The 26,938-nt window shown below is 47.6% G+C and overlaps 2 protein-coding genes across 2 annotated transcripts; one reads left to right on the top strand and one right to left on the bottom strand.

Moving 5' to 3' along the window:
• Positions 1-1,067: 1,067 nt before the first annotated feature.
• On the bottom strand, positions 1,068-7,660 carry LOC130476440 (butyrophilin subfamily 2 member A2-like). Its single transcript, XM_056848380.1, has 3 exons — positions 7,261-7,660; positions 5,496-5,780; positions 1,068-1,192 (listed from the first exon to the last, which is right to left on the bottom strand). The coding sequence occupies exons 1-3, from the start codon at positions 7,658-7,660 to the stop codon at positions 1,068-1,070; spliced, it is 810 nt and encodes a 269-aa protein (XP_056704358.1).
• A 9,427-nt stretch (positions 7,661-17,087) lies between these two features.
• TRIM45 (tripartite motif containing 45) lies at positions 17,088-26,018 on the top strand. The gene is made up of 6 exons (XM_056849224.1): positions 17,088-17,575; positions 18,770-19,503; positions 20,877-21,006; positions 22,376-22,490; positions 22,782-22,908; positions 25,864-26,018. The coding sequence occupies exons 1-6, from the start codon at positions 17,088-17,090 to the stop codon at positions 26,016-26,018; spliced, it is 1,749 nt and encodes a 582-aa protein (XP_056705202.1).
• The last annotated feature ends 920 nt before the right edge of the window (positions 26,019-26,938 follow it).

Below are 26,938 nucleotides of genomic sequence, written 5' to 3'. Positions count from 1 at the left end.
GACCCTTCTTAGCTTCTGAGATCTGATGAGATCAGGCTAGCCTGGGCCATCCAGGTCAGGGAGCAAGAAATATAAACAATACACAAAGAAACCAAGTGGCGCAGACGAAGAATCTCGCCACACTTGAACAGGGACAAGTGGTAAGAACTAGTACAATCGCATACAACTTGCAAGACGTAGCACCTTTCCCAAGTACTGGGTCTTGGCTTTGCCTCTGTTGTCATGGACCCTGGGGAGGGGGTGTGGCTCAGTTGTAGAGCATCCGCTTGGCATGCAGAAGGTCCCAGGTTCAATCCCCAGCATCGCCCGTTAAAGGGATTAGGCAAGTAGGTGATGTGAAAGACCCCTGCCTGAGACCCTGGAAAGCTGCTGCCAGTCTGGGTAGACAATACTGACTTCGATGGACTGAGGGTCTGATTCAGTAGAAGGCAGCTTCATGTTTCATGTGACCTGAGATGGCGACATCTACGCCTTCGGGGAAGTCATTTCTTTAGGTTTCCTGCACTCTTGCTGATCCACGCCGGTATTCCATATTGTACAATCAGCAGCACTGGCTAAGTATTGACGTACGTGGCTGTTGGAAAAACCTAACTCATTCATTAAGAAGCCGTCCTGGGAATGCCTCTGACCTTGCCCTCTTTCTGTTCATTCCCGCAGGCCGAAAAGCAAAGAGAAGAAGGCTGGTTTGCCTTGTCGATGCACGTCAGGTAGCCCCACTTCCAACAAGACCATCTCGGCGTTCAACGGGTTTTTATAACATTCTCATGCAGTTCTCCAGCCCTTTTGTGCTAGAATCTAGAAAACGTCTCTTGGCGCATTCTGCTGGTATGTCGGGAGTCCTCTGCATCCGCGCTGTGTGCTTCTCGGTCAGAGTTTTTGTCCGTATCTCCAGCGAATGGAGACTGAAGTCTTGGATGTCTCCATCCCAATTCAATATTTGTAATCAACAACATGGGTATCTGCTTGGGAGTGCAGCAGTATGAATTCGGCTCCCTACTTCAAGCTTGTGTGAACACTTCCTAACGTCGCCCCGTTGAAGTTGATCCGGTTGGCATTAAGGGCACCTCTCATACCAATGGCTCGCCATGGGCCACTTTCTCTGTTCTGTTGTGCTTGCGAATAGCTGCCCCACAGGAGGCCGCAGACTTGTTTAACTCGGGCCTGGATGCCCACAAGAGATTCAGCTTCTGAGCTGAATACCAAAGAAAACAGTTCCTAGAACTGTTCTTCGAGACTCATCTCTGACATATCCTATGGAACACAAAATGGAGACATCTGCAGTTGAAAACTACTGTGTGCAGTTAGCAGGTTGGATCCAGTGGAGGATTTCCAGGGGAGGGGGGATTTTTGCCAGTTTCTCCCACCCTGCTGCATACTTCTAACTACCCCTCATTCTGTTCCTGGCGGGGAAGGGTTCTCCTGACCCTCCGGAAGCAGCATTTTGGGCTGCAGCAGGAGTGAGGAAGTGGTGCTTCGTGTGTGGAAATCCATCCGTGGAGATTTCTGTGGATTGAAGCCAATAGTTTTTAGAAGGGCCAAAGATTATTTTAACGGTGGCGTCATTGGAGGGCAAGCTGATTTTAGGGGCAAAGGGTTCATGCTGGAGCTCCAGATGGCTTGTGGAGGTGACTTTCTTCCACACAAGGCAGAGCCTTGGACAGCGTCGCTTATTTCTGGCCTGATTCACCAGCGCTTCATGAATACCTACAACCGTCCCTATTTTCCCCCATTTTATAGGCTGTGGGTTGCTTTGGGGAATGCTCTTATGCAAATTCTCCTTGGGATTTCAGGCAAACCAAATTTCTGTGGGAGGACTGGCGTCTGTTTTCCAGATAGCCCTTGCCTAGAACACATCTGTGTACATGAGATCTCTCCTTATAATAGGTTTTGGGGCCAACATTTCCCATTAAGACAAAGAGTCGGGAAACCTCCAATTCCTTCATCTTCTCTCAAGTTAAAGCAGCTGTGTTCTGTATTGTAGGTAAGAACATTCTAATTTTTGGGAGCGGCATATGGATTGCCAAGTCAGGATCTACTTGCCATTATATTGGAATTTTTCCAACTTCCCTGTATCAGCTGGGCAAAGACCAAGCAAAATGTTTCTAAACTCCTGTTTTCCTAGTGGGGGGCCTGAATGGAATGCACTCTCTACATACTTTTCCAAGGAGAGAATCTTCCACTAAGAAGCAGGAAGTCCATAGTAAATCCATCGTTTTAAGTTCGTATCTCTTGGATTCAATGATATTGCAGCGGTGTGAAATTGATTTGTTCTTTATTTGTAATATTCTAGGGTTTGTATCTTTGGACAGTAATATAAATAAACCGTAAAACAACAGCCCAGTTTGCTCTGATGTACCAGTGTGTATCTGATTTTATTCTTTTACCATCGTGTTACAAAGCTCTGCTCACAACCTGAGTTCGATCCCAACTGAAGTCAGTTTCAAGGAGCCGGCTCAAGGTTGACTCAGCCTTCCATCCTTCCAGGGTCCGTAAAACGAGCACCCAGTTTGCTGGGGGTAAAGGGAAGATGACTGGGGAAGGCACTGGCAAACCACCCCGTAAACAAGTCTGCCTTGGAAACGTCGGGATGAGACATAAGAACATAAGAAAGGCCCTGCTGGATCAGACCAAGGCCCATCAAGTCCAGCAGTCTGTTCACACAGTGGCCAACCAGGTGCCTCTAGGAAGCCACTAACAAGACGAGTGCAGCAGCACCATCCTGCCTATGTTCCACCGCACCCAAAATAATAGGCATGCTTCTCTGATACTAGAGAGAATAGGTATGCAGCATGACTAGTATCCATTCTAACTAACGGCCATGAATATCCCTCTCCTCCATGAATATGTCCACTCCCTCTTAAAGCCCTCCAACCTGGCAGCCATCACCACATCCTGGGGCAGGGAGTTCCACAATTTAACTATGCGTTGTGTGAAAAAATATTTCCTTTTATCTGTTTTGAATCTCTCACCCTCCAGCTTTAGCAATGACCCCGTGTTCTAGTATTATGGGAGAGGGAGAAAAACTCCCTGTCCACTCTCTCCAAACCATGCATAATTTTATAGACCTCTATCATGTCTCCCCTCAGCTGCCTTCTTTCCAAGCTAAACAGCCCTAAACATCTTAACCGCTCCCCATAGGACAGTTGCTCTAGTCCCCTAATCATTTTGGTTGCTCTTTTCTGCACCTTCTCAAGCTCTGTAATATCCTTTTTTAGCTGTGGTGACCAGAACTGTACACAATATTCCAAGTGTGGTGTCACCATAGATTTGTGACGTCACCCCATGGGTCAGGAATGACCCGGTGCTTGCACAGGGGACCTTTACCTTTTTTACAAATTGGAGAGCAGAAGGAGACGCTCCTTTTCCCGTTTCAAAGATGTTCAGTTTTAGACATCTAGGTTTAGCTGATACAGTTGTATGAAAAGTCTTATCGGAGTGACCTTGATTTGACCCATCCTAATACAACCAGGTATGAGTGATGAGCTGTGGCTTATCTATTTTGAATCATTCCGAATGTAAACTGCAGGTGTGTGATTTGTGTTTACTTCTAGGGAAGAGAAGGGCCATGTCACATTCTGCTTTATGGGAGGCGACGCTAGGGCAACATCGCCCCTATGAGTTCACAAGGATGCTGCTTCACAAATAAGCCAGCACATCAAACCAAAGCCCCAGGGCATGAACAGCTCCCCAGGCACACAAATGTGGATGAAAAGAATCTTTGAAATTGGCAGCGCCGACTTGCTTGGCTTTATTTGGTCTTAGGAGCAAAGACTTTTTTAGAAGAAGAAAAGTTGATTTTTATATGCTGACTTTCTCTACCACTTAAGGGAGAATCAAACCGGCTTACAATCACCTTACCTTCCCCCTCCCCACAACAGACACCCTGTGAGGTAGGTGGGGCTGAGAGAGTTGTGACTAGCCCAAGGTCACCCAGCTGGCTTCATGTGTAGGAGTGGGGAAGCAAATCCAGTTCACCAGATTAGCCTCCGCTGGTCATGTGGAGGAGTGGGGAATCAAACCCGGTTCTCCAGATCAGACTCCACTGCTCCAAACCACCACTCTTAACCGCTACACCACGCTGGCTGTTCTGATGTGCAAAACTGGGGATGCAGAGTTGGACGCTGATGCAAGCATTTCCTTTTCCAGGTGTTTATCCAAGCTCACGTTCGCATTCAAATGATCTGTTCCCCCTCACCAGGGAGATTTTTTTCTGCCCTGTCTATTATCTACGCTAGTTTATCCTCCCCTCTTCTGCTACATCCATATGCTGTGCAAAGCTGACGAATTCATGGGACAGAAGCGGCAGCAGTATCTTGCCTCGGCGGATCCCAGCTGTTGAATTTCTAATGGTTGTACATATTGTGGTATTTTCTCTCTGGGGGAAACAAGAAGAAGAAAATGCAGTCTTGGAACACCGTCTACAGAAGTACCACCCTGCCTGGTTGTTGTTTTGTATCTTTCTAGCATATCTTGCTTGTTAAACAAAGGTAGTCCCCCTGTGCAAGCACCGGGTCATTCCTGACCCATGGGGTGATGTCGCATGCCGACGTTTGCTAGGCAGACTAAGGTCATTTATGCATGGGAGGTTTTGCCTTGGACTTGCCCCTCTCTTAAATGTACATTTTTCCCATGTGAATTCTCAAAACTCTGCATGGGGGCTTATTTTTTAGTGTTGATCATTTGGATGTGGAAAATTTGCATCTTAGAGAGGTGCAAATCCAAAGCAAAACCTCCCATGTATGCATGGGGGCATATTTTTGTTTTGAGAATTTGCATCTAGAGAGGGGCAAATCCAAGGCAAAACCTCCCATGCACAAATGGCCTACGTTTCCAGGGTGGTTTGCCATTGCCTTCCCCAGTTGTCCACACTTTACCCCCAGCAAGCTGAGTACTCATTCTACCGACCTCGGAAGGATGGAAGGCTGAGTCAACCTTGAGCTGGTTCTCTGAAAACTTACTTCTGTTGGGAATGGAACTCAGGTCCTGAGCAGAGCTTTGACTGCAGTACTGCAGCTTACCACTCTGCTCCATGGGACCCTTGCTTGTTAGCAACTAGTTAACTAGTATAGTTATACACAAACAAGCAGGGGACCTGCTAGACTCCAGGGTGGGGGGAATACTATCCAATTCCCTCTGCCAGCCAGCCTGGTTGTATACTCCACCTGCCTGGCTTATGGGGTAGAAGAAAAAGAAGAGTTGGTTTTTCTATGCCGACTTTCTCTACCACTTAAGGAAGAATCAAACTGGCTTACAATCCCCTTCCCTTCCCCACAACAGACACCCTGTGAGGTAGGTGGGGCTGAGAGAACTCTAAGAGAGCTGTGACTAGCCTAAGGTCACCCAGCTGGCTTTACGTGGAGGAGTGAGGAAATCAACCTGGTTCACCAGATTAGCATCCGCCGCTCGTGTGGAGGAGCAGGGGAATCCAACCCGATTCTCCAGATTAGAGTCTGCCTCTTAACCACTACACCACGCTGCCGAGCCAAAGGACTCACTCGGGACTTTGTGGATAGACCTCACAGGCCTGTTGAGCACATCTTCCTCTTCGATATGGCAAGTATAGATCTCATGGAGCAAGACGGGGTAGTGCAAGATGGAAACCACCCGGTGGGACCCGTCCTGCTTCTCTTCCAGGATCTCTGTGACGGCGTAGCTGGAGATGTTCTCTTCCCGGCGGTTGCGCCAGGTCACCTTCGGCATGTGGTACCAGCCGGAGGAGATGCACTTGGCCACCAGGGTGTCGTTGACGGTGCTGAACTGCACCTGCGGCTCCTCTGCATCTTCAGTGGGAGGGGAGGGAGGAAAAAAACAAAACAATTAGGGATTCCCTAACGGCAGCTTGGGGATGAATCGCTCCGGGAGGCCTGAAGCAAGGAGCAGAGTTGCTTGAAAGATGTACGCTGCAATAACTTCACCCTTTTCCTGAATAGTACTAACGGTACGGGAGGGTTTCTGCCAGCTGCATCTACCATGATTAGGGTTGCCAGCTCTGGGTTGGGAATTACCTGGAGATTTGGGGGGGGGGCGGAGCATGAGGATGGCGGGGTTTGGGGAGGGGAGGGACTTCAATGCCGTAGAGTCCAATTGCCAAAGTGGCCATTTTCTCCAGGGGAACTGATCTCTATCGGCTGGAGATCAGTTGTAATAGCAGGAGATCTCCAGCTAGTACCTGGAGGTTGGCAACCCTACTGATGAAGGCAAGTTTGACTCTCAAAGGCTTATACCTAGGGTTGCCAGGTCCCTCTTCGCCACCGGCAGCAGGTTTTTGGGGTGGAGCCTGAGGAGGGCAGGGTTTGGGGAGGGGAGGGACTTTAATGCCATAGAGTCCAATTGCCAAAGCGGCCATTTTTCTCCAGGGGAACTGATCTCTATCAGCTGGAGATCAGTTGTAATAGCTGGAGATCTGGAGGTTGGCAACCCTAGTCACAGCCAAAGTCCCAGTAATACTCAGGATGGGGCACCATGGTTAGGGCTGCCAGGTCCCTCTTCGTCACCTGCAGTAGGTTTTTGGGGTGGAGCCTGAGGAAGGCGGGGTTTGGGGAGGAGAGGGACGTCAATGCCACAGGGTCCAATTGCCAAAGTGGCCATTTTCTCCAGAGGAACTGATCTCTATCGGCTGGAGATCAGTTGAATTAGCAGGTGATCTCCTGCTACTACCTGGAGGTTGGCAACCCTACTGATGAAGGCAAGTTTGACTCTCAAAGGCTTATACCTAGAGTTGCCAGGTCCCTCTTTGCCACCGGCAGGAGGTTTTTGGGGTGGAGCCTGAGGAGGACGGGATTTGGGGAGGGGAGGGACTTCAATGCCATAGAGCCCAATTGCCAAAACGGCCATTTTTCTCCAGGGGAACTGATCTCTATCAGCTGGAGATCAGTTGTAACAGCTGGAGCTCTCCTGGAGGTTGGCAACCCTAGTCACAGCCAAGGTCCCAGTAATACTCAGGATGGGGCACCATGGTTAGGGCTGCCAGGTCCCTCTTTGCCACCTGCGGTAGGTTTTTGGGGAGGAGCCTGAGGAAGGCGGGGTTTGGGGAGGGGAGGGACGTCAATGCCACAGGGTCCAATTGCCAAAGTGGCCATTTTCTCCGGGGGAACTGATCTCCATCGGCTGGAAATCAGTTGTAATAGCGGGAGATCTCCAGCTATTACTTGGAGGTTGGCAACTCTACTTATGCCCCAAAAGTCCTGCCGATCTCGGAGGTGCTACCGGTCTCGAATCGCGCCGTTCAACGCCAGAAGAGCGTGCAAAGGTTCCTCCTACCTTCCACAATGAGCTTCACCTTCCTCTGCCCGGCCCCCCTGGAGTTCTTGGCCTTGCAGATGTAGAAAGCCTCGTCCGAAAACTGCACTTGCTCCAATACGAGGTCCAGGTTGCCCTCCGAAATTTCGTCATCGTCCACCCAGATTCTCCCTTCGTACAGAGAGTTCCGCTCGTCCGGCTGCTCCGTGTTCTCCGCAAAGCTGTATATCATCTTTGGGTAAAACTGGTAGAAGTCTTGGAGGGCCACGAAAAACTTGTAAAAATCCTTATCCTCCACCTCGTGCTCTTCCTTGATGTCTTCCCGTTCCCACGTGAAGGACAAGCCGTCGATGCCGTCCACGAAGGAGAAGCGGCACGGCAGGGTGATGTTGTCGAAGGGACGGGCCTTTATTTCAGGCATGGCGTCTAGGAAACGGAACGGCCGGCCGAAAATTCAGTCGCTTGAATTGGGGAGCCCCGGTTCGAATCTCACTTGCGCCCTGACTTTACTAGATAGCTGAAAACTTAAGTTCCCCCAAGTGGTGCCTGGGGACCCCATGGCTAGGGTTGCCAGGTCCCTCTTCACTACCAGCGGGAGGTTTTTGGGGCAGAGCCTGAGGAGGGCGGGGTTTGGGGAAGGGAGGGACTCCAATGCCATAGAGTCCAATGGCCAAAGCGGCCGTTTTCTCCAGGGGGACTGATCTCTACCGGCTGGAGATCAGTTGCAATAGCAGGAGATCTCCAGCCAGTTGGCAACCCTAGTCACAGCCAAAGTCCCAGTAATACTCGGGATGGAAGGCTCATCAAGAAGTTCAGCCCCATGAAAGAAAATGACTTTATGCCTAGAAACAGGCCAGAATTGAGTGGAGAACAGAGCTTGGATCTTAACCTTTAAATATTGGCTGAAAATCCATTTCAGGGTAAATCAAGCAACTCTTATGTCCCACCTGCTAAAAGACACTTATAAAGCTAACTGGTTCTCCACCATTTTAACCAAACTTGGTCACCTGGGAATTGCCTTAGAGGACCTGTCAATGTTAGATGAAAAATCAGCATTCAATACTATCAAACAAAGAATTTTAGACCATGAATAACAAGAAAATGTGTCCATTTACTCCACCTACATGCTCCCCTCTTAATTTCGGTTTACAAGTTAAATATGGGGGATTACAGCTGATATACTTGAGGGACCCCTTCAACGGAAGGCATTTATGCTCGCCAGGCTGAATGCCTTCCCTTCGGCGGTACTAAATGGCGGGTTTAAAAATATTACTTTTGAGAAAAGATTATGTGTCTGTGGCTTGAGACAACACGATACGCTACAGCATATAATCATAAATTGACACCTGCATGACGGCCCTCGTAAAAAAAAAAAAAAACTACCCTTGACTGATAAAATGAAATCTAGCCAAGAATCCTCTCTGTATGCCGGTTTTTGTGGCATGATACTATTCCTGAAGTCACTTTAAAGGGGGCGGAATTTTTGATGGATGTTGTCAATAAAAGGACTAAAGTCTAAACCATATTTAAATCAAAAATGTATGGACAGTGAATTTTGTGTTCTGCTTACATCGTGTTTCTGAGTATATGCCAATAAAGGTCGATTGAGTGATTCAACCTCCTCCGGGTTTTGATTTCCACACACCCGGAGTGCTGAGGAGTCCCGTCACGTCCGCTATATTTGGAGAGCAATGTACTTCGTCGTCAGTGGGAAAGGGAACACAGTTTAAGGTCAGGTAGCTGCTTGGGGGGGGGGGCAAGTTCAGGAACAGAGCCGGCGTGGCGAAGTGGTGGAGAGCGGTGGACTCCGATCTGGAGAACGGGTTCGATTCCCCACTCCTCCACAAGAGCGGCCGACTCTGATCTGGTGAACTGGGTTGGTTTCCCCTCTCCTACACACGAAGCCAGCTGGGTGACCTTGGGCCAGTCACAGCTCTCTCAGCCCCACCTACCGCACAGGGGGAGGGGAGGTGATTGTAAGCCGCTTTGATTCTTCCGTAAGTGGGAAAGTCGGCATATAAAAACCAACTCTTCTTCTACTTCCTATTTAACCCACACACACGCACACTGATTTAGAGAACAGAAGGAGGAAAGATCCCTTTTGTTGCTGCTTACCTGCATGGTATGTAGGCAACATGAGAAGCAAGGGACAGAGAAGGACCAGGAGGGAAGCCATCTGGATGTGGAGCGAGAATCCCTACCCTGACGCTCCAGAATCCCACCCCAGCAAGCGCTGCCCCACTCCACTAACAACTGCGCTGCCGAGCCTCTTGCAGGAGAGCACGTCTGATTCCGAGAGGAGAAATAATGAGCTTACCCTGCAGCAGGGCTGAGCTCAGGTGTGTCACCTGTTGACTGCAGGAAAAAAAAGAAGGGGGAGAAACTGCCGGCCGAAGGCTGAACAAAAATCCTGACTCTTTTACCCTGATCCGCCTACGGGGTGTGACCTGCAGCCCCCTCCCCAGAGCCCTGCCTCGGCCCTGCACGCCAGCCCCCACTCCCGCTACGATTACGGTTGCCAACCCCCAGGTGGCTCGACCCTAAACAATAACCTTTGCTGAAATAATCAGGAAAAGCTGAGACAATATCCGGCACGCTGGCTCCCTATTCATCTATGAACATCTTGTTTATTATGAATGTCTTACTTATATTTATTATTTAATATTGATGCCTTGAATCAGGGGTGGGGAACGTCAGGCCCGGGGGCCAGATAAGGCCCCGCGAAATCATTTGGTCTGGCCCTTCGTGGGTCCTGGCAGATCTCTCGCTCAGAAGGATCTAAGACTGGAGATCTGCCCCCTCCCGCAGACAAGAATAGCCTCTATTCAAGGTGGATGTGAGTTGTTTTGCAGAGAAAAGGAACCTTCCCCCCACCCTTGCAGAAGAGTCTATGGAGCCGCTAGGACCACCCAAGAAACTGTGTTAACCCTTGTCCACCCTGGCTGTGGAGAAACTATGTGGCAGACACTCGGAGCCATCTCTGGTCATGCCTCTTGGCTAAATGTTTGACCAAATGTAGCAGGCTAATTTTTAAGCTGCCCTGACCTGGATGGCCCAGGCTAGCCTGATCTGGTCAGATCTCGGAAGCTAAGCAGGGTCAGCCCTGGTTAGTATTGGGATGGGAGACCACCAAGGAATAGCAGGGTTGCTGTGCAGAGGTAGGCACTGGCAAACCACCTCTGTGAGTCTCTTGCCATGAAAACCCCATAAGGGGTCGCCATAAGTCGGCTGCGACTTGACAGCACTTTACACACACACAATTTTGAAGCTGATAATTTTGTAAGGCCCGTGAATGATGTTATAAATATCCAAATGGCCCTTGGCAGAAAAAAGGTTCCCCACCCCTGCCTTAACTATCAACAAAAACTATCAACTATCAACAAAAACTTATCAACAGAGACTACAAATCCTAAATGACTACTACTACTTGACTCAGAAGGTTTAGCAGCCCTTTCTTTGGGAGCCATAAATCCTTTATAAAAACTTAAAAATTGCAAAAAGAAACTTATAAATAATAATACGTTCAATCTGTTTGAACGAATTGAAAAGAAAAAGAAAAAATAGATTGGATTATATATCTCCCTATTGGTATGCTTCAAACACACTGAGAGGCTGATGAAGCTGTGCTTTGGTGAAAGCGCTAAAAAATATCCGGAATAGCGTTTCCTCCTGCTTTGGAATTGTTTGGACTTCGTGCCAACTATATTGAAACTACTGATCAACTTTGGATCAGAAGAATTGCCCTGGATAAGACTTTTGGACTTTTCTATCCAGCTCTTTGTACCTTTATTGTACTTCCATTGTAAATAATTGTATATATTGTACACCTAGTGGTGGTTTTGCTTCATTTGTAGCACTTGTTAATGAATTGTTGATTTATAATTGAGTTGTGCTAGTTCTTTCTTCTTCAGCTTTTTGCTACTAGTACAGTGAGTAGTTGTTACAGTACCTGGTGGTTGGGGTTTGGGGCCCACCTAGAGTTGCCAGCTCCAGGCTGGGAAATACCTGGAGATTTTGGGGGGTGGAGCCTGAGGAGGGTGGAGTTTGGGGAGGGGAAGGACTTCAATGGGGTATAAGGGCATAGAGTCCACCTTCCAAAGGGGCCATTTTCTCCAGGTAGGTTTGCCAACCTCCAGGTACTAGCTGGAGATCATCTGCTATTACAACTGATCTCTAGCCGATAGAGATCAGTTCCCCTGGAGAAAATGGCCGCTTTGGCCATTGGACTCTATGGCAATGAAGTCCATGGTGGTCATTTTTCTTCAGGTGAACTGATCCCTGTCACCTGGAGATCAGTTGTAATCCCGGGAGATCTCCAGCCACCACCTGGAGGTTACAACCAAAAAAACACAGACACAATTTTCAAAATTCAACAAAGTTCAATATCACAAATCCTATATCTATCTAATCTTAACAATAGCATATACTAACACTCCAACCAGTGAAATTTCTTCTTCTTAAACCAACAGGTTTAAACGCTAAATATTGCAGGTAAGTACATCCAATAAAGAGATACAGAAAGTATTCTCTGTCAGTTCTATGCCATATCTATAGTACTAATTTGTTATATAATTTTTCATCTTTTCTTTTCACAGATGTCAGGCAGAAGAGGAAGACGGCCGTTTCTGTTCTTCTTCAGTTCCTCTTCTGCCACCTGATTTCTCCAGTTGGTATTGGTTCTCAGTTCTACAGAATTCCATTTCACAAACTCCCCATGGGTAGTATTAAAGTCCTTCTGCCTTCACAAGGCTAGTAGGGTTCCCTGAGATTCATGGGTTCCCTGATTGTGTTCTTTTGGTTGTAACTACATTGTACACAGAAGTGTCTAATTTTGGCTAACCACCTGGAGGCTGCCAACCCCAGGCCCACCAACTCCTGCCACCAGAGGCAGATCTACTGTGAAACTAATGAAGCTTAAGCTTCAGGGCCCCTAATCCCGGAGGGGCCCCCGAAGCAACTTTTTTTTGGCCCCTTTAGCTGTGAAGACGTCTTCCGACCAAAGCTGCGGTATCCAAAAACCCTTTTAAAGCGATGTTTTTTTACATTTCCAAACTCTTAATACATCGCTGGGAATACAAAGTGCGGTAACCCCCATAGAAAGTGCGAACAGTATTTTTTTATAACATTTTCAAACTCTTAATACATCGCTGGGAATACAAGTGCGGTAACCCCCATAGAAAGTGCGAACAGTATTTTTTTATAACATTTTCAAACTCTTAATACATCGCTGTGAATACAAAGTGCGGTAACCCCCATAGAAAGTGCGAACAGTATTTTTTTATAACATTTTCAAACTCTTAATACATCGTTGGGAATACAAAGTGCGGTAACCCCCATAGAAAGTGCGAACAGTGTTTTTTATAACATTTCCAAACTCTTAATACATCGCTGGGAAAACAAGTGTGGTAACCCCCAAGTGGATGTTGCCCTATCGTTGCTGGTTGCAAAGGGGCCCCCGTTACCGTTCAAGCTTCAGGGCCCCAGAAATGTGGGTCCGCCACTGCCTGCCACCCCTCCCCGCTCAGAGGCCGCAGCAGGTCTCTGGGCAGGGCTGGGTTTTGTTTTGTTTTTAATATTTTTTTTTATTTTTATAACAAACAAAACAAACAAATACAATAATAATAATAAAAAGAAAATTAAAAAAAGAAAATACAAAAAGAGTACCTATATATACTTATTAATACATTCATGGTTACAAAATTATAAAGTTCCAAAAAAAAAAAAACACCAAGATACCCCTTCAACCCTCCACCCACCTTAAAAAGTGACCCATCACCCGACTTCCGAAGAAGTGTCTAAACAGTTTTAAAAATATCTATTAACAGCAAAATATAAAAATATTAAAACTAGTTTCTATAACTCGCTAATTAAAATAGTAAAATCCATTTTTTGCCCATTTATCCCAGTATGTGACAGCCTTTGCCCAAGTTTTGTTAAATTCTTCCACATCTTTTCCACGTAGGAATTCTGTTATTTTGGCCATCCTCATATACATCCATAGTTTCTCTCTCCAGTCAGTCACGAATTGAAGCTTTATTTACTCGCTTCCAAACTTGAGCTGTTACAATCCTGGCAGCAGCAAATCGATATGGACAAAGGACCCTGTCATTGCAACTCATATTTTTTTGCGGCATTCCCAATAAACAAAAGGCAGGTTCTCTTTGCCCGAATCGAAGGTTTATTCACTTGCTTCCAAACTTGAGCGATTACAATTCTCGCAGCAGCAAAACTATATGGACAAAGGACCCTGTCATTGCGACTCATATTTTTTGCGGCATTCCCAATAAAAAAAAATGCAGGTTCTCTTTGCCCGAATCGAAGCTTTATTCACTTGCTTCCAAACTTGAGCGATTACAATTCTCGCAGCAGCAAAACTATATGGACAAAGGACCCTGTCGTTGCGACTCATATTTTTTTGCGGCATTCCCAATTAAAAAAAATGCAGGTTCTCTTTGCCCGAATCGAAGCTTTATTCACTTGCTTCCAAACTTGAGTGGTTACAATTCTTGCAGCAGCAAAACTATATGGACAAAGGACCCTGTCATTGTTGCTCATATTTTTTTGCGGCATTCCCAATAAACAAAATGCAGGTTCTCTTTGCCCGAATTGAAGGTTTATTCACTTGCTTCCAAACTTGAGCCATCTTGCAGCAGCAAAACTATATGGACAAAGAACCCTATCATTATTAGGCTTTTTTTTTTTTTGCGGCACTCCCATTAGACAGAAGGCAGGTTCTCTTTTCACTCTCCCGTTAATCCAATTATTAGTTTCCCTAATAACTGTGAGGATCTGTATGTCTTTGTGTGCTGTTATCCCAATTCCCCCCTCCCAACTGGACTCGTAAAAGCAGTTCAGACCATTTGGCCTTCCCCGGTGTCAGGCACCATATCTGTCAAGCCCTGGCTGGTATGTCTCACGAGTGCCTCCCCTGCTGTGTTTCCCTGGCCGCGCTTTGGTTCACTCCCTCTTGCCAATTCCGGCCTTGGGAAGTAGATAACCCTAACTAGCTCTCTGGGGACGATTGATGTCTGTACCGTGCCCATCTGTCTTGTAGCTTCCCATAACATAGGTGTGACCTTTTGCTCCCCTGTAGGGGATATAATTCTGTAGTTGAGCAGACTGGCTTACTTGCAACTTTTATCAGTGTGTGGACTGTATCTTCTGTAGATTCCAATAAAAGAACCTTGTTTCTATATGCCTGGCTGAACAAGTGATTTTATGGGATTTGCACAGGGAGGTCAGGGACCCTCACAATAACTTTTTCTCCAAAAGCTTTTAATTTTATTATTTTTTTGACCCAGCCACCGTCCAGGCCTCAATGGGCAGGGCTGGCGGACGCTCCCAGGCGCTCCCGGCGGCCGTGCGTAAAGCAGGGCGCAGCTGGCCGGGCGGCGCGCCCTCTGCGGCGAGCCCGGGAAGGACGGAGGGGCGGACGGACGGGAGGCAAGAAGGGGGCGGCCGGAGCCTCCGAGGAGGGAGGGCGGCCGATCTGCACGGAGGCGCCCGGGAAAGCTGGTTTGCAGCCCCGCAGGGTGAGCGGTGCCGAAGCAACCGGAGCTGGAGCAGCCCGGCGCCGGGGCGAGGGGCGCGCTGCAGGCGGGGGCTGGAGGGAGTCCGGCGGCGGCCAGGAGGAGAGCGGAGGCGCGACCGGGTGGAGGCCGGGGGGGTCTGGCCGATCCGGCCTTGCTGGGCTGGAAGGAGAGGGGTCTTCTTCTTCTTCTTCTTCTTCTTCTTCTTCTTCCTCCTCCTCCTCCTCCTCCTCCTCCTCCTCTCTTGGACCACACCTCCCCCCCACCAGCAGTGACTGTTTGGGGGGAGCGCCAGCCAAGAGGGTCCCTGTTTCTCGCGGGGTCCCAACTGAATTGCCGGTTATGGTTTGCCAACAGGCCTGGGAAAAAATGCCCTGCATGGAAATGGGCAGGGGAGGCTCTTCACAACAGGGAGGCGAATTGCCCAACCTGGCAAATGACGTCCCTTGAAGCCTCTATCACAGTGGTTCCCAACCTTTTTTTGACCAGGGACCACTAGGACTTTTTTGTTCGGTGCAGGGACCCCAAGGTTCAAAATAAAAATTCCAGGAATTTGAAAATAAACTTTAATCATAACTGTTAGTTAAACATTAAACTTAGAATAATATTTGAATATATATTTTTATAATAGAGAAGTTTTAATTGAAAATGTTAATTTATTATGGGTTTAGAACTTTGTTTCGCGGACCTTAACTTAGTTCTCGTGGACCCCTGGGGGTCCACGGACCCCTGGTTGGGAACCAGTGCTCTATCAGAAGGATGGGAATTTTGCCCCCCCCCCACCTCCAGGCGGTTGGCAACCCAGTTGCCACAGGGGTTGACCCGGGAGCGGAAGGGAGGGGGCTGGCTTTGGAAGACAAAAATACTTAGAACTGGTCCTATTTCTAGTCACTGGCCCTATTTCTAGTCTAGTAGGCAATCCCAGCCCAAGCGAGTTGAAGTTTCGTGGAATCAACATTGGCGATAAAATCAATTTCAGCCTTTTCACGTTGAAGCTTCCCTTTGAAGTCTTTTAAAAATGTTGTGGCTTTGAAATCAGCCGCGGATGAAAAAGCGACTCCTTGGGGCTGCAGTGAGGCACCACAGGCGACCGGCGAGCCTTCCTGGGCCCAGCCTGCCGGCCACCGGGTCCAGACTATGCCTCCCAGTGCAGCAAGGGCTTGGCTTGGGCCTAGCTAACCAATTAAGGTTGCCAGCTCTGGGTTGGGAGATTTTGAGGGTGGAGCCTGAGGAGGGCGGGGTTTGGGGAGGGGAGGGACTTCAGTGCCATAGAGTCCAATTGCCAAAGCAGCCATTTTCTCCAACTGATCTGATCTCTATTGGCTGGAGATCAGTTGTAATAGATCTCCAGCTATTACCTGGAGGTTGGCAACCCTATGGCCATGGACCAAGCAAGAGTTTATCTTGCTTGGGGTGACAAAACTCCCTTGACAAATCCATTCATGGTAGCTATAGGGTAAGTTACACTTGGGACATTTATGCTTGGTAATTAGCAGCGTGTTCTAGGCTGAAGGCCCCGTGTGTGTGTGTGTGTGTGTGTGTGTGTGTGTGTGTGTGTGTGTGTGTGTGTGTATATAATTTTTTCATGCTGAGCCACCATTCAGGAAGTGACTGCGAAGCTGGCGCATAGCTGCTTCGCATTTCTTAAGAGCCCCTTTAACGCAACCTTTTGTGTTTGCTCCGCCCCTGCCTCGAAGCATCCACTCAAGGAAGCATGAAGAATCACAGCCGCTGCTTAGCTATGCAAACGTCTATTGCTAATGGAAGGAACGAAGGAGCAGGCGAGTGGTGGTGGTGGTGGAATTTCTCCATTTGCATTGGCACTGTGAATAGGCATTTTAAAGGTCGTATTTTAAAAAGAGCTTTGAGTGAGCATCAAAATGACCCTGCATAAATGGCCTTAGTTCCCCGAATTCTCATGGCAGCTAAAAGAAATGTTACTACCGTCTCTGTGATGGATAAGGGCCATAGTTCAGTGGTAGAGCCTCCGCTTGGCATGCAGGAGGTCCCAGGTTCAGTCTCTGGCATCTCCAGTTAAACGGACTAGGCAAGTAGATGGTGGGAAAGACCTCCGCCTGAGACCCTGGAGAGCCGCTGCCGGTCAGAGTAGGCAATACTGACTTTGATGGACCGAGGGTCCGATTCAGTATAAGGCGGCTTCATGTGTTCATGTGTGTGATAGAAGAATGGCGGTCAACCAAAGAAAAGCCACTTTGTCTGGTGCAGAACAAACAGCATTATTTTCATAACCCTTTTCAGGTCATATCCCAAATCAATTCCTTGGGGTTCCATTTTTTAACACCCTTTGTCTTTCAGGAGATGTCAGATTCTCGGGGCGAAGACGAGCGGGACGGTTCGCCTGAGGCTCCCGCCGCGCCAAAGGTGCCGTCTCGCAGCCGGTGCCCTCTCTGCGGGGAGCTGTTCTTGGAGCCCCGGATCCTGCCCTGCCTGCACACTTTTTGCACCGCGTGCCTGGGGCGGCTGGAGCCCTTCTCCGACCTGGCCTGGCACCGCGAAGACTCCGACTCCAGCTCGGATGGGTCGTGGCTCTGGGGCCAGCAGCAGAACCACCTGTCGCCGCCGGCGCTCAGCATCCTCTGCCCGGTCTGCGATGCCGAAGTCGATTTGCCGCCGGGCGGGGTGGAAGGCTTGCCCACGGACCACTTGGCCCTGAACGGGGTGCTGCTGGAGGCCTTGCAGGGGGCGGGCCTGGGCGTTGCCTGCGACCTCTGCGTCGACGGGGAGGCCGTCAAGCGGTGCCAAGCCTGCCGGGTGTGCCTCTGCCAGTTCTGCTGCCAGGCTCACAAGTGGGTGTCCCACCCCCCGGACCCTCCCAGCATGAAAGGGCCAGCTCCAGTGTGGGTGGCTTTTCTGCCTTTAACGCCCACTTCTTTGGCAAATGAGATAATACCCAGGAGAGGCTCCATGTTCACGAGAGCCAGTGTGTATGTAGTAGTTAAGAGCGGCGGACTCTAATCTGGAGAACCGGGTTCGATTCCCCACTCCTCCACATGAAGCCTGCTGGGTGACCTTGGGCTAGTCACAGCTCTCTCTGAACTCTCTCAGCCCCACCTTGATACCCCATTGAACTCCCTAAACCCCGCCCTCCTCAGACTCCACCCCCAAAATCTCAAGGTAATTCCCAACTGGGAGCTGGCAACCCTAGAGGTTCCTTTTAGTCACTATCGGCTAGTAGCCACTGACCGACCTATCCTTCATGAATTTGTTTGTGGGCTTCCTAGAGGCACCTGGTTGGCCACTGTGTGAACAGACTGCTGGACGTGATGGGCTTTGGTCTGATCCAGCAGGGATATTCCTATCCATCCATCCTCCTATCCTATCCTATCCTATCCTATCCTATCCATTCATTTATTTGTGGAACTCCCTGCCCCAGGATGTGGTGATAGCTGCCAACTTGGAAGGCTTTAAGAGGGACATGTTCAAGGAGGAGAGGGCTATCCATGGCTGCTAGTCAAAATGAATACTAGTCATGATGCACACCTATTCCCTCCAAGATCAGATGAGCCAGCCCATTGTATTAGGTGCTGTGGAACACAGGCAGGATGGTGCTGCTGCAGTCGTCTTGTTTGTGGGCTTCCTAGATACACCTGGTTGGCTACTGTGTAGACTTGATGGGCCTTGGTCTGATCCAGCAGGGCGTTTCTTATGTTCTTATGATGCCCACCTCTTCTCTCCAGTCTCAGAGGAACATGCCTATTATATTAGTTGCTGTGGAACAGAGGCAGGATAATGCTGCAGACGTCTTGTTTGTGGGCTTCCTGGAGGCACCTGGTTGGCCACTGTGTGAACAGACTGCTGGACTTGATGGGCCTTGGTCTGATCCAGCATGACCTTTCTCATGTTCTTAACGTTCTTATTTTAATTGCCCATTGTGGTACGAAAGTCTTTTCTTTTGTCTGTCCTGAACCTCAGACGTTTTTTTTGCTACCTAGGGCAGTCCTGTACCCTTCTAAGCTCAGCTTGATATCTTATATGTTTAGGAGGCAGAAGAAGACCGCTTCTCACGCCATCGTGGAGCTGCAGGATTTGAAGGGCTTCACCCGCCTGGAGAAGCCCATCCAGTGCCCTTCCCACCCTTCCGAGGAGCTGAAGCTTTTTTGTGAGCGATGCGACTCGCCCGTCTGCCAGGAGTGCGTGGTCGGGGCCCACCGGCAGCATCCGTGCAACCTGGCCGCCAACGTCGTCCACAAGCACGGGGACTCAATCCGGGAGCTCTTGAAGGCCACCCAGGGGCACGCAGGAGCCCTGCGGGGGGCCCTGAGCCGCATCGAAGGGGTCTGGGAGAGCCTCGGTCGCCGAGCGGAAGCCGTGGCTCTGGAGATCCGCGCTTTCGCCGACGGGTATGCGAGGGCCGTCGAAGAGCACCGGGATAGACTGCTGCGGTCGCTGGAAGAGCTGAAGGTCCAGCGGGAGACCCAACTGCATTTGCAGAAAGCCCAGTTGGAACAGCTGCTCCTGGATATGCAGACCGGAGTGGACTTCACCCAGCGTCTGCTCGCCGGCGGCTCGGACCTCGAGATCCTTCTTACCAAAGGAGTGGTGGAGAACCGGCTGCGGAGGCTCAATAGCGTGGACTTCCACCCCCACCCGGTTTCCGACGACAAGATCCAGTTCTCTCCTCACGAGAAGGCGGGCCTGGTTCACGGCTACGAGATGTTTGGGGCCGTTCTCAACCGAGCTGCTGACCCGACCAAGTGTGTCTTGCAAGGGAAAGGTAAGGGGACTGTTTGTTTGTTCTTTAGGTTTTTTTAAATTTTCCCATTTACGTACAATACAAGACAAAACAATACAAAAATATCATACAACATAACACAATATTAAACAATACATTACAATATGCTTCCCTAACATAAAACAAGCTATTCATATTCTGGGGAGAGGAGGAAAAGAAGAAGAAGAAGAGTTGGTTTTGATATGCCGACTTTCTCTACCACTTAAGGAAGAATCAAACCGGCTTACAATCACCTTCCCCTCCCCACAACAGGCACCCTGAGAGGTAGGTGGGGCTGAGAGAGCTCTAAGAGAGCTGTGACTAGCGCAAGGTCACCCAGCTGGCTTCGTGTGGAGGAGTGGGGAAACCAATCCAGCTCACCAGATTAGCCTCCGCCGCTCATGTGGAGGAGTGGGGAATCGAACCCGGTTCTCCAGATTAGAGTCCACCGCTCCAAACCACCGCTCTTCACCACTACACCACGCTGACAAAGGTCAAATGCCATACAATTTTGTTACCTCCTATCTACCTTATACTTCCTATCAAGGATTAGCCACATTAGATTATTTTTCAAATGGATTACTTACTCTTTTATTCAAACTTTGTTTTTATAATACAGATAATGCAAAGTATTATATCAAGATTAATGATTATTGATTCCTCTTCAATTCCATATATTCTGATAAAAAAGGTTTGTTTTAAATTCCCTAGATTCTATTCAATTCAATTTCAATTTATTACGGTGATTGACCAGCAAAGCAAACATTCAAGAAATTAGCTTGTTTTAAATTCCCTAGATTCTATTCATCATCTAACATAAATATTGATAACGTTAAGTTAATACCAGGCAAGGGGACTGTTGAGGCCAATCTTCCCACCGGATGTGCTGTTGAGTTGTTGTTGTTTTTAATAAATATTTTATTATTTTTGGGGGTATACAGAAATGGGGAAGAAAAAAAAGGGGTGAGGAACAGATACAATATCTTATTGGGTTGGCGTCTTGGACAGGTCTTGTACATTTTTATCACTGTGTTATCGCTGTCTAATAAATTTTGATTTCTGTTCTATTGATCTAGTTTCTATTTTAGGCTATGTCAAAACTTATTAATCAAAATATCACAATAACATTTTTCATAGTAACTATTCTTACTAGTCTTACTGGTTTCTGAGATCGTAACTATATTCAGTTTAGTTCTAACTTCGATTCACTGTGTGTCTTCTGTAAAATCTTTGCCATTTCTGTTCATGTTCTTCCGGTGGATTCTTCTTCATCCAATTTGAGAGTCTGAAGGCAGGCTGGACGTGGTCGTGCAGGGAGGTGGAGGGGTCAGTTGCTGCTGGGCATGCATCTTCCCCTTCTGCTCTGCTTTTTTCAGATGTTGGCGGCACCCGTCAGAGTGAGCCGGTCGCCTTAACCCTTCTGTGTAAGGATGGGTCAGGCGAACAGCTGGAGAGAGGAGGAGAGCCAGTCCGAGTGACCGTTTCCCACAAAGACGGAAAAGACGGGTTGGTAGTTTGTTCCACTGGGGTGTTCGTGTTTGTATGCAAAGTGTTGGCCTTTTTCGCACCTTCTTTGTTTATTTTGTGTGGTTTTTTTTTTAAATTTTATTTTATTACATAAAGGAAGCGTACAAAAAGGGAACAGGGGGAAGAAGAAAGAAAATATATCCAACCTACAATTATATGTGTGAGGAAAAGAAAATTGAATACCAAAATAAATCATACAGACTACATTGCCCTGCAATTCTACACCCTTTTCTAATCTCAATGATATTCTCTAGATTTAAATTCAACCTAAATACCGTTAACATTTGTTAGTGTCTATTTCATTATATTATTATTGTTAGTTTCAACCTTCCTTTTTTGCAGTAAACTGCTCACGTTTCACATCGTTACTTGTATTGATCATAAAGGTCATTTTTTGCCATAGTAGCATACTCCCATCAGTTAACATTTGTTAGTGTCTATTTCATTATATTATTATTGTTAGTTTCAACCTTCAGTATAACAGTTTCCTTTTTTGCAGTAAACTGCTCACGTTTCACATCGTTACTTGTATTGATCATAAAGGTCATTTTTTGCCATAATAGCATACTCCATCAGTTTTTCCTTCCATTCTGCTATATCTTGAAGAAGTGATTGTTTCCATTTCCTCGCTAAAACTGTTTTGGCGGTCGTGAAAGCATATTTAAATAAATCTTTTAAGTTGCGGAGATAGTTCTGATGGTATAATACCGAGCAGCATATACTTGGGATCTAAGGGAAATTATTGTTGAAACATCTTTTGACGTTCTTGATAAATAGCTTTCCAATACAGCCGTAGCTTCGGACGGGTCCACCATATGTGATAATAACAGCCGTCTGGGGTATTACGCTTCCAACAAAGCGCACCTGGGGGGTGCGTGGCTCATGCAAGAGAATGAGGTGGTAGAATGGGCTGAACCATTTAAGGAAGAGTCATGTTTGTCAATGCTTCCCCCATGGGGAAGCTGGGGGCAGATTGAAATTGTGTTCTCCTTCTGTGCATCAGACCTTGCCATAATAAGCAGATGAGATTGTATACACTGGCATCATCTAGCTATCTTGTATTTATTTAGACATTTATACCCTGCTGTTGTTACCAGTGGAGAACCCAACGCCCAAGGTTACCCATGGGGTTCCTTTTATAGGGGGGATTTGAACCCAGGTTTCCCAGATTCCCTGCTGGGTCTTCCCTGATAGATGTGTCAAATGAATGGGAAGATTTTGGCCCATGAATTCTGCCCTCTGTGTTGGGCCAATATCCCGATCTAAACAAACCTCCTGCACGTGGGGCTTAACAAACCCACTTTTTGCATGGAAAACCGATGACCGGCTTCCTCTCTGTCTTCTCCAGTGTGGCCAAGGCTGTCGTGCGTGACAACCAAGATGGGACATACCACATTTCTTACACCCCCGAGGAGCCAGGCAAATACACCATCAGCATCTTTGTCAGAGGGCAACACGTGCAGGTAACTATACTTCAAGAAAACAAAGGCTGGAAATAAAATCAAGGCTGAAAAAAAAAAGTGATTATGTCCTATGCATTCTTCGAACAATGGCTCTATGGTGTCTTTCTATATACACTTTTCTGCTTAAGGCTAGCAAATGTTTTTTCAGCTAATTTTATCTCTTAGCCGTCTTTATTCTCAAGATGATTGCAGAGGCTTACTTGCAATAATAACTGTCCCAGTCGATGAAGTCATCCTTCAGCGTGGCTTGTGGGATGCAAACCTGTCCCTGTGGCAACTTGTCCTCCCCAGGGATCCCCGTTCACCATGGCGGTGAAGAGCAAGTTCCGTCAACACCTCGGCCTTTTCCACTGCTGCACATTCTGCTCCAGCGGCGGGAAAAAAGCGGCACGGTGCGCTTGCGGGGGGACCATGCCTGGTAAGTCTCCCCCTACCCCACTGGAAAAATTGCCTGGCCTGTGAGCAATGTCATGTCAGTTCTTCCGGCGCCATTAGACATCAGTAACAATGAAGACTGATCAAGATGGGTAGCCGTGTTAGTCTGTCACTAGCAGTAGAAAAGAGCAAGAGTCCAGTAGCACCTTAAGGACTAACAACATTTCTGGCAGGGTGTGAGCTTTCGTAAGCCACCACTCGCTTCTTCAGGTACAGCTAGAATGTGAATCCATCTGTCCTTAAGTAGAGAAGATTGAATTCAGACACCCGATGGCAATGTAAATATCAAAAGCAAGTCAATGACATTAGCAGGCATGATTGGATTAGGTGTGATATTCAGAGGGGTTGTAGGTATGGACAGTGCCGGGTTTAAGTATAAGCTAAACAAGCTATAGCTTAGGGCCCCACTCTCTTGGCCCGCCCCCCAAATTTTTTTTAAAGGAAATAATAATTATTTCACTATTAATATACTTCTTCTTAATTGTATTTCAGTTCAACAATTACTTTGATAAAATACATATTTTGTTATGGGCAAATAGCTTTAGATACCTATTAGGTCCATAAATTACCATATAGATATATTCAACACAAAAAACAGCTACAATTTGTTGTTGGCAAAGGTCAGCTGGACATATAAAGGGCCCCATTACCTTCAATAGCTTAGGGCCTCATCAAACCTAAATCCGGCCCTGGGTGTGGAGAAATCAGCATTGGTAGTGAGACAGGAATCCCAGATCTCTATTAAGTCCAGGAGAATGCATAGTCTAGAGCTTCATTATTAGTTGTAATTCAGCAGTCCCTTTGTAAGAGAACTGCTAACTGGTAACAACAGAGACTGCTGTTTAAAACAGGGTAGGGGGTAGGAATAGAAATCCTCTCAAAAAGGAGGTATCACCGATAGCTGTTTATAGTATTTGTTAGTATCATTCATAGTATCGGTCCCCAACCTTTTTGAGGAGATAAAGATAAGGCCAAGGCCAGTGGCGCAAAATAGGTAAAAATATATTTTTATTTCTCAGAATAGAAATTCTATATGCGTTTCGCCCAAGGCTACAGAATTTGTGCACATTTGAAGGACTTCTGAAATAACTGCATATTCCCTGGAGAAGCTACACCAACAAAAAAGGGGGGTGGGGAAACCTAACCCTAAAAACAACAGAATTAAGTACCCAAAGGTCAAGAAAAAAATCAACATCCAATGCCAAAGGATATACAATATAAAGATTATATAAATACAAAATATGTCTATATTTATTACAGGTTAAAATCAATAACATATATAAGGCCCTGCAATAGCCTACCAAACCAGCATGCCCATGTAAACATACAACACAAATATATACATATTTTGTATTGACATAACCTTTATATTGTATAACCTTTTATTGTATAACCCATGCCTAAGCCCATTCACTTCATGTTGGCAGAGCGTCTGTGCATGTACAGACTGCACATACTTTGGGCAGGGCCAGCACACTTGGTCACAGGTGGTGGACAGGGATGCCATGCTTAGTCTCACTACCTTTCTGTGCGCGTTGTCCAGCATCCACAATGCTGTCTGTTACAAGACTTCCCTCTCTTTGTTACATGGGGATAAAAATACTGATCTACAATGCTCGTGTCTCAGAGAAATTAACCTGAATGTGAAGCTGCTTGAACACTCTGAAGTACTACATAAATGCTAACTATTATCATAATATTTTCTGCCTGTCCTTGCACAGATAAGAGACATATTTAGTTCCTTTCCCCCTTTATTGGTCCAGCTCCTGGGCAGTATCCAACTCTCTTGTGCATGGAGGTTTTCCCCCATGTTCTTCTCCATTTCCGCAGCGCCTTCTGATCTCCGAAAAGATAATTTCTGACCTTTTGGGATCCATAGAGAGGAATGACCACGTGGGTTGGGTGATCTGGAGTGAGGAGGGGCAAGGGGGCGAAATCAACCCCTTTGGGGTTGTGGGGCCTGGAGATCTTCTGGATTTACAACTGATCTCCAAAACCAGATCAGTTCCCCAGGATAAAATGGCACCTTTGGAGGGCAGATTCTGTCATCTCGTCATGGTTATGAACACATGAAGCTGCCTTATACTGAATCAAATTCTTGGTCCATCCAAGTCAGTATTGTCTACTCAGACCGGCAGTGGCTCTCCAGGGTCTCAGGGAGGGGTCTTTCACATCACCTACTTGCCTAGTCCCTTTAACTGGAGATGCCGGGGATTGAACCTAGGACCTTCTGCATGCCGAGCAGATGCTCTACCACTGAGCCACAGCCCCCTCCTCTCCCCAGGCTCCACCTCCAAATCTCCATGAATTTCCCAACCCAGAATGGGCAACCCTACACAGCTGCTCAAGAAGAGGGAGAAACAATTCCACCCCATGTCCTTTCCCACTTTGGCCCCCACAACTCTCGTGGCTGTTCCTCCACACAGGTCCACGGACCTGGAAATGGCCTTTCCGCGTGTCGGAAGAGCTGGAACCGAGAGGGATGCAGGGAAACTCCACATCCCATGCACAAAGTAGCGGGATGCGGCCCCCTGACTGCATGTTTGAGAGCTAGCATGTAGTGGTTAAGAGTGGTGGTTCGGAGGGGTGGACTCTGATCTGGAGAACCGGGGTTTGATTCCCCACTCCTCCACGTGAGCAGCAGATTCTAATCTGGAGAACCGGGTTGGTTTCCCCACTCCTACCCACGAAGCCAGCTGGGTGACCTTGGGCAAGGTACAGCTCTGTTCGAGCTCTCTCAGCCCCACCTGCCTCACTGGGTGTCTGTTGTGGGGAGGGGAAGGCGATTGGAAGCCGGTTTGAGCCTCCCTTAAGTGGTAGAGAAAGTCGGCATAGAAAAACCAACTCTTCTTCTTCTTCTTCTTCTTCATAAGTCTGTCTCCAGGCAACAGTGGTTACCGTCTCCAGCAAATGTCTTTCTTTCTTTCTGATGGGGCAGGAGGCTACCAAGGCTGCGGTCACGGGCATAAAGGCCACCCGGGCTCTCCCCACTGGTCGTGCTGCGGCAACGTAGAGGAAGCGTCCGAGTGCTCCATCAAACCGGCCCGCGAGGATCCCTTGCAGCGGAGCCTCCTCAGAACGGTGGTGCTGTGAGGAGGGGGAGGTCTTGGTGGACCTGGTGTGTGGGTGTGTGTGTGTGGGGTGGGCATCTTTTTCTCATGGCAGCAAAGCCTCAGCCGACAAGAAGCTGCCTTTTTGCTGAGAAGAGGATACAAGAGTAAATAAAGAAGTGCCTTTTATCCTACTTTGGGGGCTCCGTGTGGATCATTAGTGTATGCCGACGTGGTGCAGTGGGTTAAGAGCGGTGGTTTGGAGTGGAGGACTTAAATCTGGAGAGCCGGGTTTGATTCCCCACCCCTCCACATGAGCGGCGGAGGCTAATCTGGTGAAGTGGATTTGTTTCCCCACTCCTCCGCACGAAGCCAGCTGGGTGACTGTGGGCTAGTCATACTCTCTCAGCCCCACCTACCTCACAAGGTTTCCGTTGTGGGAAGAGGAAGGGAAGGTGATCGTAAGCCAGTTTGATTCTCCCTTAAGTGGCAGAGAAAGTTGGCATATAAAAACCAACTCTTCTTCTTCCTCCAAAAAGTGCCCCCTGACTGTCAATCAATCAATCTTTATTTTACGGTCATTTGACCAAAAATAAAACACATCTAATCAAGAGTAACATAAATTTGTAATAAAACAGTATCAGTCAATCGAAAAGTCCACAAAATAAAATATATCAATAAAAAGGTAAGCAAGCTAGCTTCTAAAACGTTTATCCATCAAATTGTACCTATTTGTACATTACATCCTTTCGGGCCTGATATATAGCAGCACAAAATTTGGCCACACATCTCGAAGTTTGCGTGTTACTATCTTCCAGTCGTCGTTGGACACAGATTTTATCAGGTAGCCCTGAATTCTTTCTTAGAGTTTCCTGAATAGTCTTAGATCTAGACTCATGATGGAGAGGGCAGTATAAGAAGACGTGTTCACGGGTCTCAATTTCTTCACCATTGCACGGGCAG

The sequence above is a fragment of the Euleptes europaea genome, chromosome 4 (genome assembly GCF_029931775.1).
Source record: "Euleptes europaea isolate rEulEur1 chromosome 4, rEulEur1.hap1, whole genome shotgun sequence".
In the NCBI taxonomy this organism is placed as follows: Eukaryota; Metazoa; Chordata; class Lepidosauria; order Squamata; family Sphaerodactylidae; genus Euleptes; species Euleptes europaea.
The sequence above is the reverse complement of the archived record's forward strand: the minus strand, read 5'-3'. Positions and strand labels throughout refer to the sequence as shown.